Below are 12,004 nucleotides of genomic sequence, written 5' to 3'. Positions count from 1 at the left end.
ATGCTAGTGACCCTCGGAGTCCTTCTGATGTGCTCATGCTGCCTGGATCCTGGGCCCCTCTGGTGGGGCTAGAGCTGGGCCGCTCAGTGGGCCCACGCTTGGGCTCCAACACCTTCCCTTTCCAAGTCAGCATCTCCCCTCCAGCAGTGAAGACGCTTGCGCCCATTGGCCCTCAGGGCCACCCTCTGCTGCAGACTGTCACTGTCACCACCCCTGAACAGACACCCTAGGCTGTCCCCTCACAGCCCTGTCACTTCAGTCTCATAACCTGCCAGCCCCGGGCCACATGGCCCGCACCCTCCTGGGACTCCCCCGAGGGGGGCTGCCCCGTCCACCTCTGCAGCGAGCACTCCTACCAGCCTGGGCTTGTGAGGTAACCGGGATGCGAATCTGAGGGCCCTGCTACCGGCCATTTAAGCACCAGGAGAGCCGGTGGATGGCAGAGCCCTTGTGGACCAGGGCCTGCACATGGGCCACCCGGAGCTTCGGGGTGGTGTTCTGCCTGGGGAGCCCAGCTCCAGCTAGGGGCTGGCGTGTCCTAGAGGCAGTGCCCTCCTTATCAGGAAACACCTCCCAGCTGACCCTTCAAGGCTGCTGCTCGCTGCGTGGCTGTCCTGCCAGCAGCTCTGGGTGGTACGGTGTGGGGTGCAGGGTGCGGCCCACGGTCATTACTGGCCTCTGGTGCTGGATGATGTTCTCAGGGTCAGACAGTTTGAAAATCCTCAGACGGGGACAGGAAAGGCCAGTCACACCAGGTGTCAGGCCTGCTGAAGTGAGCCCTGCTGTCAGGCACTCACGCTGGGAACAGAGGGCAGCTGTGCTCTCATCTGCTGCCTCTTCCAGAACTGCCCCTGGTGGGCTCACAGAAGGACCCTCTGCCCACACCCATACCCCTGGGGGTCCCCAGACCCTCCCCACCTCCTCAGCTCCAACCTTCCAGGCTTTCTGCTTCCCGCCTTCTGCCTTGGCACTTTTCTGTCCACATAGTGTGGGGCCGGGGTCTCCCCATCCTTCAGGGGAGTCAGCCTTAGAGTGGGCGAGGCTGTCCACTCTCAGCACATGCCAGCACCCATGCTGACCATTGGGAAGCAAGCCTGCGTCTGGCTTCCTCCTGTTGACAAGTTGCATGGCAGCTCCTGGCTGCAGTATGAGCTGACAAGTGTCAGTGCAGCGGGGGTCTTGCAGGGTCAGGCCCCAACTTGTGCTGCCCATGGGCGCCCAGGCCAGCCCTGCTGCTGCTGCACTGTCACACAGCTAGATGCTTGCCGCTGGGCTGCCCGATGGCCCCCAGTGCATGTGGGGTACATGCTCAGAGCAACCAGGCCCGACTGCTCTGGGATGTCATGCGTGTTCACCTACAAGTGCCCCGCCAGCCACACACCCATCCTCAACAATCACTGTCCACTTCCTGTCTTCCCTGGATTTTGTGTAAGTGAAAGCACACAGAACGCAGCACTTGGCTCGGTACTGAGGGGTCCACATTGTTCCGTGTTCGTTAGCCCATTCTTTTGTTGCCACCCCAATTCCTTCATCCATTCTCCTGTTGATGGGTATTTGGGTTTCCAGTTTGAGGCTGCTGTGAAAAGGCTAAAAATGTTCTTATGTGAATGTTTTTATGGGACATTTAAAATTTCTCTCAGTAGCTACCTGAGAGTAGAATTGCTGGGTCACAGTGTGGTTTACCTTCTTAAGAAACTGCCAGCCAGCTTTCCTGTAGGCTTTAGTCTTTGAGATGCGCAGTTCTCTTGGTAGGAAGTGGTGCCCCACTGTGGCTAGAATGTGCATCTCCCTGATGTCCGCAGGCGACGAGCACCTTTTCATGTGTTTTATTCGCCTGTTTCGAACCTTTTTCACTTGATACGGAAATGATCACTTTTTTAAATTAGCTTTAACTTAGAATTATTGTTAATTTGTAATTGTGATAATTATATCGTTGTGGTTTTAAAGGTTTTTATCTTTTAGAGACACAAATTCAAACGTCAGTGGGTAAAATGCTGTTTGGAGTTGTCTTCACAATTGGGGAGGGTGTGTGAACTAAGAAGGTTGGAGCTGGGTGATGGGGAGGCACTCTCCCCTCACTTCGTGTATGTCTGACGTTTTCCATAATGAAATGTGTAGTTTGTTAAATTAGTTCCAATTAATAGTGTGATGCTAGATTAGCTGTATATAAACCAGACTGCTCCTCAGTTTCTGTTTTGGACCACTCTGCTCAAATTGCGTTCCACCTCACATCCTAAAATTTGGACAGTTTCACTTGCATCTTCCCTGGGTCTTCGACTGCAGCGTCCTGAGGGTAGGAGAGGGTCTCCAAGTTGGCTTGCAGGTGGAGGCTGGCCGGTGGGGCCTGGGGACACTGGTTACTGTAGCGTGAGGTCTCACACCACGCTCTTTTCAGACTCCACCCCAGAGCTCTCGGCTGGGATGGCTAGGAAGTGGACTGGAGGCTGAGGCTTGGGCAGGTGGAGCCCAGGGAGGGGAGCTTCTGCCTGGTGTTAAAATTACCTTGTCAGTGTTTTCCTGTTGCTTTCCTGGATATTTAGGGTTTTCTGAAGCTAATGGCAGCTTCTCTTTTCAGAACAACCTTGCACTATGTGTAAGAGCCACGGTAGCAGGCTTCCCCTCCAGGACATTCTAGTCATCCTGTAAACCTTAGCAACTGAAAATCTTTTTAACTCACTTTATTTTTATGCAAAAGCATTTAAAAGTAAGTTACAGATATTTTGGCATTCCAACCTTAAATACTTCAGTCTACAACTCTAAATTTAGATTTAATGTAAGTAAATAGCATTATTATTTTTTAAATGTAATGCTTCTTGGATATCATATAATACCAGCCCATGTCCAGCCAGGCACATGATGACTGTGGCTCTGGGGCTGCCCCTCCTGGCCTACCCGACAGCGGTCTTGCCTGTAGTGGTCATAGCTCCCCAGTGTTGTCCTGCCCTGGAAGTGAGAGGAGAGGCCAGGCTGGGCCAAGGTCGCAGGCCATGTGCCCTGCACAGCTGCCTGAGGCCAGATGGCGGCTTACAGCCCTGGCGGTTTTGAAAACATGGGTCCAAGGAGCTCCGCATCTTGGTTTAAAGTGTGGTTGAGGTCTGTTTTTTCTCTGCCCGCAGGTTGTGACTCGGCTGATTCATCTCCTGGGTGAGAAGATCCTGGGCAGCCTCCAGCAGGGAACTGTGACAGGTGCGTTCGCAGGCCTGGCCCCTGGGAGCCCCGCCCACCGGACCGGAGCCCCGCCCACCCCAGGGCTGGAGCCCCGCCCACTGCCCGGAACTCCACTTGTGTGGAAAACCCCTCACACAGAGTTAGAACTTCTGCTTTCATGGGTCAAACATGACATTTAAACTCTTCCTTCGTTCCAGTCCCAGGCATCCTCCTGGCATCACTTCCCTTCTGTCTGAAGACGTTCCTAATAATAGCCCTCTTGGAGCAGGTCTGCCGGTTGCCAGTTCTCTTAGTTTCCCTTCTTCTGAGACTGTCTTCACTGCACCTTCATCCTGAAGGAGATTTTTGGCTAGATGTGCAGTTCTGACTTTTGTTTCATCACTTTAAACATTTTGTGCCCCTTCCTTCTGGCCCCATCGCTTCTAACGAGAAGTCCAGACCCTTGAATTGTCCCCAGTGAGTAGTGCGTCCTCTCTGTCTGGCTGTGTTCAGGAGTTTTCCTTGTTTTCAGTTTGGTTTGGAGTGTACGGCACGAATCTGCTTGGGCTTGTCTTGGTTGGAGCTTGCCCATCTTCTTGAATCCGTGGTTTTACGTCTTCTGCCAAACGTGGGAAGGTTTCAGCTTTCGCTTCTTCAGATGCTTTTTCAGCCCTGTGCTCTTCCTCCTCTCCTGGAGATCCAGTTAATCAACTGTTAGACCTTCCGTTACCGTCCCAAAGGCCTCTGGGACATTGTTCAACTAAAAAATCTTTCTTCCTCCCTCTGACGCTCAGATCGAAGTTTCTTTTGCTCTGTCTTCAGGGTCATGGGCTCTTCCCTCTGCACACCTCTGAGTCTCCTGAGAGCTGGGTCCAGGTCTCTTTGTAACTGGGGCAGCAGTTGGGTGGGATGTACCTACCATCTGACCCTCTCCTCCTTGGCCAGAGCCAGAGGCTCCCCGGGCCTTCCTTATAGGCTAAGGAAGAACTATCAGAGGCTGGCAATAGAACCCCCTTTGGCTGTACTTCAGACAGAGGGTTCTGAGGTCAGAGGTCACTGGGAAAGAGACAGAGGGTGGGGGGATTTCCCACAGAAGCTGCAGGAAAACCAGAGAAAAGGGGCCCTCTGCTGCTGGCTGTGCAACCCAGTGACATTTCCTTCCCTGCCTCCAGGTTAGCTCCTAGCAGCCCCTCTCTCTGCTGTCCTGCACCCCCTATTCTGGCTTCTAGGTCAGGCTTGCAGGACCCACACTCCGCCCTCAGGAACCACACCAGCAGAGGCAGAAATGGACGCTGTGTTGGCGGAGCTGGGTCTTCCTGGCGTGGCCAGCGTGTGCACCTGGCACCTGGCCCTGCACTTGGGGGTCGGAGAGTCTGTGCGGGAGCTGGGCTGCTACAGTCGGTGGCCGGCCAGGCAAGCAGCGCGGAGCAGGCAGGGGAGCAAGCGGTCAGGGAGCCAGGAAGAGAGCCCCTCGGGGGGTTCGGGCTGCAGGAGCCTGGGGTCTGGCTGGATGTGGCCAGCAGCAGGGGTAAGGCTGTTTCCTCAGCCACCTCTGTGAAAAGGGGAGATGCTGTTTGCCAAGAAGTAACTTGTTGTTGGCACTTCTGCCAGGGACACTCTGATGGGGGCTAATAAACTCGTGGACCCCGTGCCTGCTGCCTCCGTCCCTGCTGCTGGGGGCGTCCTGGCCTCCCCCTGGGGCTTCTGTGCCTCCCTCTGGGGTCTGGAAATCCCAGGCAAACCAAAGATAACAGACAGGTGCTGACCTCCTAAACCTCATGCTCGTTCTGTTCTGCAGCGGGTGGGGAAGAACTGGCAGTTCAAAGGATGGGTCGTCCCTGGAATGTCCTTTCAAGTCTCTGCGTTTCCTCCGGCCTCGCTGTCTTCTCTACATCCAGACAGCAGTTTCCCCTCCCGTGGGGCCCAGTCCTGGCGTATATGAAATGCAAGGGCACCACAGTGTGGCTGGTATTTCAGCGGGAAAGGCCAGGCTCTGGTTCCTCCCAGCCCAGGCGGCTTGTACTGCGGTGTCACCCAGAAATGTCCAGGGACACCGAGACAGTCCCCACGGCTGCCCGACTCCTCAGGCCAACTCATGACCCTGTGTCTGCAGGTCACCAGTTTGGGCTACACGCTTCGGGCAGCAAGTGGGACTCCGGGAATCCTGCCAGCAACCTCTCCACGGTGGCCATTCTGCCAGTGTCGGAGGACGTGCCCCTCACTGCCTTTGCGCTGGAGCTCAGGCACGCTCTCAGCGCCATCGGTAAGCCCTGCCCATGGCGGGCCCTCCTCCCCTCTCCTCCCTCACCCTTCCAGCTTCTGACAGTGCAGCTTGTGTTTCCCGCAAGGCCAAACCCTGGCGGTGGCACCAGGGAGCAGACGGTCACAGTGAGAGGGGCAGGCCCCATCTCCCAGGGGCTTGGTGGGTCACGGAGCTCTGCTCCACCACGAGCCCCCTGCGCCCCCACCAGGAGCCCACCTGGGGTTGTGAGCCCGCTGCGGGGTGCATGCCAGTTGCTCCCCGACTTGGAGGGGGCACAGATGGGTGGGGGAGCCGGCTGACAGGCTGCATGAAAAATGCCCGTGGTTGGGGTCAGTAAGCAGAGGTAGTGTTTTCAAGTTCCTGACGCCTGTTAAGCTTCGGGATTCAAGAACAAGAAATTGAAACTCCCGAGAACTCTTAGGAATTCTCCAAATCATAAAGTATTCCATATTCTTAACACCGTATCTGCAGGTTTTTATGTAACTGTGAGTGACCACAATGATAGACAGTAAGGCAGCTTTCTGAGAGGGGTTTATACTGAAGGTTTCAGGGTTAGGACCTTTAAAAACGATATAGGAATAGGGGCACGATTGTGGTGCTTGTTCATGAGATGATATATTGTGACACGAGTATGTATTTTAATATCCCTTGAAGATGTTCTCTGCCTGACACAGACCTCTGGTAATAGCATTAAATAAATGCCGAATAAAAATTTATAAAGTTGAAGATAGTACTATAAATATTTAATATATATTTTAAAGTGTCTGGGGGGGTGATTAGGTTTGTTTATTTACTTATTTTTTAATTTTTAATGGAGGTGCTGGGGATAGAACCCAGGATGCACGCTAAGCCCGCGCTCTACCACTGAGCTACACCCTCCCCCACAAATATTTAGTATTTAAAAGTTATTCTTCAAATGAAATTTTAAATTAGTCTTGATCTTTTAAATTAGTCCTGAGCAAACATTCCAGATGTAGAAAACTCCATTTTTTTGTTGACATTGGTCAAATTGTTCGACGCACACGAAGAGATCTTGAGATGCACAGTGGAGAAGTTTTGCTTCATAAAAGCTTATTCCCTTTTTTTAAAAGAAAAAACCTTTTATTTTGAAATAATTATAGATCCATAGAAAGCTGCAAAACTAGGAGAGAGAGAGCCACGTGCCTCCCCAGTCACATGACTGCAGCCCAGCCTCCCGGCTGGGAGGTGAGCACCGGGCAGGGCCTCCTTCACGCCTCGTGGAGTGACGCGCACATGCGTCCATGTGAATTTTAGGGTGTGCTTTTCAACCGCTGCAGGAAACTGGGGATTCTGACAGGAGTGGCACTGAGATGTTGATGGCTTTGGGTGACATGGACATCTTAGTGATGACAAGTCTTCCAGTCTGTGAGCACGGGGTGTGTTTCCAGGAATGTTTTGTAGTTTTCAGCGTACAAACCTTTCACCTCCTTTCTTGAGTTTATTCCTGAGTATTTTGCTCTTTTGGATGGAATTATCTTCCTGATCGCTTCTGGGTTGTTTATTGTCACTGTGCAGAAGCACAACTGACTTTTACGTTTTGGTTTTGGGTCCTGCGACTTCACTTATCAGTAGTAACAATTTTTGGTGGGCTTCTTAGGGTTTTCTACACGTAAGATTTGTCATGATGCTTTTACTTCTCCGTTTCTTCTTTACAAAGACACCTTGACCCCTTCCTTTCCAGCTGTGACGCCCTTTATGTCTTTTTCTTGCCTTATCGCTCTGACGAGGGCTCCCAGGACCACACTGAACAGAAGCGGAGGAAGCAGGCGTCCCAGCCTTGTTCCTGATCCGGGTGGGGGTGCTTTTTGTCTTCACCACTGAACGTGATGTTAGCTGTCAGTTTCATGTATGGCCCCCACGTGTTGAGGAAGCTTCTTTCTGTTGGTAGTTTGCTGAACGTTTATGTCAGAGAAAGATGGTGAATTCTGTCAGTGCTTTTTCTGCATCGGTTGAGAGGATCCTATTTCTCCACTTGGTTCTGCTAATGTGCTTTGCTACATTGATCGATATTCATGTGCTGAGTCATTCTTACATCCAGGAATAAATCCCAGCTGGCCGTGGTGTGTGGCCTTTTAGTGCCCTGCTGGGTCTGGTCAGCTCCTCCTTTGCTAGGGATCCTGCACCGTCAGGCTCCTTGTCTGTGGGTTCCCATGGTGTCTTGGTCCCATCGTGGCTTTGGTGTCTGGGTGCTGCTGGCCCCATGGAAGGGTTTAGGACCTGTTCTCTCCTCTCCAATATTTTGGAAGAGTTTGAGGAGGGTTGGTGTTAACTTAAAAAAAAATGGGTAGAATTCCCCAGTGAAGCCCCCTGCATCGAGGGCTTTTCTTTGCTTTTTGCTTTTGTTTTGTTCTGTTTTTAACTGGTTCAGCTTCCTTACTAGTTGTGGGTCTGTTCAGATTTTCTGTTTCTTCATGATTCAGTCTTGGTAGGTTGTGTGTGTCTAGGAATTTGTCCAGATGATTCAACTTGTTCACATGCAGTTGTTCTTTGTGCTTTCTTGTGTCCCTTTTTATTTCTGTAAAGCAGATAATATCCCCACTGCCATTTCTGAGTTTAGTAATTTGAGGCTTTTTTCTTTCTTTCTTTCTTTCTTTCTTTCTTTCTTTCTTTCTTTCTTTCTTTCTTTCTTTCTTTCTTTCTTTCTTTCTTTCTTTCTTTCCTTCTTTCTTTCTTTCTTTCTTTCTTTATTCTTCTAGCTAAAGTTTTGTCAATTTTGTTGATTCCTTCAAAGAGCCAACTGCTGGCTTCATCGATTTTCTCTGTATTTCTGTTCTCTGTTTTGTCTCTGTTCTGATCTTTGACTACTCCCTCCCTTCTGGCAGCTCTGGGTTTAGTTTGATATTCTTTTTCCAGCTACTCAGGGTACAAAGCTGGTTGTTAATCAGAGATCTTCTTTCTGAAAGGAGGCATTTGTAGCCTAAACCTCCCTCCTAGGGGTCCTTTCACTGTGTCCAGTACATTCTGGAATGTTGTGGGGGGTTGTTTGTTTGTTTGTTTGGGGGGGTAATTAGGTTTGCTCATTTATTTGTTTACCTATTTACTTAATTTAATGGAGGCACTGGGGATTGAACCCAGCACATTGTGCATGCGAAGCATGTGCTCTTACCACTGAGCTACACCCTCCCTCCAGGAATGTTGGGTTTTTGTTTTCATTTGTCTCAAGGTATTTTCTCATTTCCTTTGTGATTTTTACAACCCATTGATTGTTTAAGCATGTGTGGTTTAATTTCCACATATTTGTGAATTTTCCAGTTTCATACCATCGTGATCAGAAAAGATGCTTTGTGTGAATTCAGTCTTTTAAAGCGTGTTAAGACTTGCCTTGTGGCCTAACGTGTAGTCTGTCCTGGAGAACAAGATGGCTGTGTGTCCTGCGGCTGGGCGGTGGGTCTCTCCTCTCTGTGCATGTGCGTTTTGGTGAGTGTGCAGGGGTGTCTCATTTGGGCTTTAGTTTGCATTTCCCAACAACTAGTAAGTTTGTTTGTTTACTGGCCATCGGGACACGCTCTCTTGTAAGTGCCTGTAGGTCACCCACCCTTTAATTGAGTGGTCCCTTTTCCTTGTTGCTGCGTAATCTGGATCCGCTCCTTTTTTGGATGCAAGTGTTGCAGATTTCTTTCCTTCTGTGACTTGCTTTTTTATTCTTTTAATGATGTCTTTTGACAAACAGAAGTACTTAGTTCTACTATAGACCAGTTCATCAATTTTTTCCTATATTGTTACTGCTTTTTGTGCTTTATTGGAGAAATTTCATCCTACCCCCAAATCATGAAATATTCTTCTAAAATCTTTGTGGTTTTACCTTCAAGTTTACAATCCAGCCTTTGCCAAAAGTCGGGAGTATAGGTGGCCTTCGCTTCTGAAGGGTGGTTTTAGAGAAGATCTGGCTGGCGGCCATTTTCTTCCAGCACTCTGAGGGCATCAGTCCATCTCCTCTGGTGTCCAGAGTTTGGGGAAGAAGCTGTGTGACAGCCAGGCCAGGCCAGGCCAGGCCCATCCTGGAACAGCAGCCATGCCCTGCAGAGCTGGACATGAATGCCCAGGAGACATCCTGTGTCCACATGCTGCCGTGGGCCTGCCCATCATGTCCCCCTCCTGGGATGGGCTTGGTCACCACGTTCCTGAATGTCAGGGTTGTTGTGCCTTGAGAGCCCAGAGCACCACCTTGGGGGGCTCCACCCTTTCCTGAGGGCCATGTCAGAACCTCCTGAGTCCAGGAAGAGGGGCCTAGAGCAGGAGACAGGCACCGAGGGCCAGCTAGAGCTCAGTCCATGGTCCTCTGAGGGCCTCAGGGCTGGGGTCCTCAGTGTTCCTGCAGCCAGACGCAGCCTACCTGTCCTGTCTCTTCCGAGACTTCCAAGGGGCAGAGAAGTCACTGCAGTGCTTGCAGTGGTCTGGCTCACAGGTACAGGAGGCGTCCCAGCCCCAAGAGGGCTCCCTCTCTCGTCAGACCCGGTGGGATGACCCACTCGAGCTTGAAGCTCCTCTCGGCCTGGCCCGACCCCCAGCACAGGAGAGCAGCCCTCCAGTGGGACCCTTGCCCCAGCACCCCTAGAGGGGCTGCTCCCCTGCATCAGCAGCCACACCGTGGGCACCACCACTGTGCAAAGCTCCCCTACTCCGTGTGTCTCTGAGAAAGCAGGTGCTGCCAGTTAAAATATAGCACGGTGACTTCTCACCTCTCACCCTCCTGGAGAAGCGTGGGTGTAAGTGCAGGTATGAGAGGAAGCCCTAGGGAGGGGAAGGCTCCAGGTGCCTCCTGCCGCAGTGGGCCTTCTGCATCCTCCCAGCGGCCAGCGCATGCCAGGCAGCCTTCCTGAGACTGAGCGCGCCCAAGCCCCAGCCCCTGGTGGCCTTCTCATGTATTCTGACGCTGCCCCTTGGGCTGAGCGGTAGGCTCTGTGTGGGCAGTGGCTCTAAGAGCCACCGATGGAGGTGGCGTGCTATCTCAGAGACACAATGTGAGGGCTGGTGAATACAGCTGATGGGGTGGAATCCAGCCAGCCTGGCTGATCTGGATTTGGGAAATTGTATTATCTTGAATTTTACAAGCCCGTGCTTCTCCTGCCCCAACACGTACACCCTCTCAGGGCTGCAGAGATTCGACCCCTTCATGTGTAGAGGAGGAGACTGAGGTTCAGAGAGGCTGCCCATCCCTGTACCTGGTGCGGCCTTCCCACTGATGCATCAAGCAGACTCACCTGCCCAGAGGGTCTCCTTCAGGGCCAGAGGGAATGTCACCTCTGGCCACATGCACTTCCTCCTCCTGGAAGCTTCTCATTGCTTTCCAGAAGAGCAGACTTCCAGGAGAAGGAAGGAGCTCACTTGTCCTCCAAGGGGGTTGCCAGCACAGAGTTCTGTAATTGGTGGTTGTCTTTTCAGGCCCCATCCTGCTGCTGACCAGTGACAACATAAAACAGCGCCTTGGCTCTGCTGCTCTGGACAGGTAAGTGGGCCCCACGTAGGGACAGCTGGCTCCCTGCTCTCAGCAGTCCCAGCCTAGCCTTACGTGCACCACCGTGTCTGTGCCTGCCAGTGTCCATGAGTACCGGCTGTCCAGCTGGCTGGGGCAGCAGGAGGACGTCCACCGGATAGTGCTCTATCAGGCGGACAGCACGCTAACGCCCTGGACCCAGCGATGCATCCGGCAGGCCGACTGCATCCTCATCGTGGGCCTGGGTGAGCAGGAGCCCACGGTGGGCGAGGTAAGCTGGCTGGTGGGTGGAGGGCCCAGGGAGTGGGGCAGTGGGAGAGGTGTCTGTGGGTGGGGCCGTGAGGTGGGTGGGGAGAGGTGCTGGGTGGGGCAGGGGTGGGCAGGGTGACTGGTGGGGCGACAGGGTGGGGCCACGCGTTGGGCAGGGTGGGGTGGGGCGGCAGTGGGTGGGGTGATGGTCTGCAGGCTGGGCAGGTCTTGGCTGGGGGGGGCCACTCTCTTCTCAGACCCCCTTTCTCCCTTTTGCTTTGAATGAAATATTTCAAGACTTCAGGAAGGGATGGATAATAAGAGCAAACACCCAGATATCTGTTCTCTACGTTCTGAAAACATTTTTCTGTATTTTCCTCTGGTGATGGGCAGATACCCTGAAGCGGCCAGTCCCCCCGCCCTGGCCTCCGTGTTTCACATTTTTACTGTATGTGTATACAGCACTGTTTTACTGTAAATTTACAGAATTCAATTCTACATAAGTAGTATTCTGTTTTATGTTAGTTTGAGATTTCCTTTTTTCCTCAACATTTCTGCTTTTGAGCTTTATCCATATTGTTTCACTGGTTTTATGGCTATTTAGTTTCCTGTTTGTCACTGCCCTGCCCTCTGCCTGTTTTCAGCCAACAGGCTGTGGAGTTGCTCCACGACAGGCTGTGTGCAGGGGTATCTTCAGGGCACCACGGGAAGTGCTGCTGAATCAGGTTCCCCAGGTGTGGCCAGGTTGCTCTCCTCCTTGTGTGTGTGACATTGTGGGCAAGGCCTGGGGCCGGTGTCCCCTGGCTCTGCACTGTCGGTCGTTTGTCTCCATCATTATGGTGGGAGTCAGCGTCTCATAGTCCCTTCACTTCGCACCCCTTTCCTCTGTC

At 52.2% G+C, this 12,004-nt stretch overlaps 1 protein-coding gene across 8 annotated transcripts in view; it reads left to right on the top strand.

Annotated features, from left to right (window-relative positions):
• The window catches only part of PNPLA7 (patatin like phospholipase domain containing 7), a 45,928-nt gene extending 33,930 nt beyond the window's left edge, over positions 1-11,998 (top strand). For all 8 annotated transcript variants that reach the window (XM_032479037.1, XM_032479036.1, XM_032479035.1 and 5 more), the window contains 5 exons: positions 3,117-3,186; positions 5,261-5,410; positions 10,814-10,877; positions 10,968-11,136; positions 11,759-11,998. In XM_032479037.1, coding sequence (XP_032334928.1) covers positions 3,117-3,186; positions 5,261-5,410; positions 10,814-10,877; positions 10,968-11,136; positions 11,759-11,974 — 669 coding nt within the window. In that variant the 3' untranslated portion in view covers positions 11,975-11,998. The remainder of the gene's footprint in view (positions 1-3,116; positions 3,187-5,260; positions 5,411-10,813; positions 10,878-10,967; positions 11,137-11,758) is intronic.
• The last annotated feature ends 6 nt before the right edge of the window (positions 11,999-12,004 follow it).

The sequence above is a fragment of the Camelus ferus genome, chromosome 4 (genome assembly GCF_009834535.1).
Source record: "Camelus ferus isolate YT-003-E chromosome 4, BCGSAC_Cfer_1.0, whole genome shotgun sequence".
NCBI lineage: Eukaryota > Metazoa > Chordata > Mammalia > Artiodactyla > Camelidae > Camelus > Camelus ferus.
This window is presented reverse-complemented; position numbering and strand designations above follow the sequence as displayed.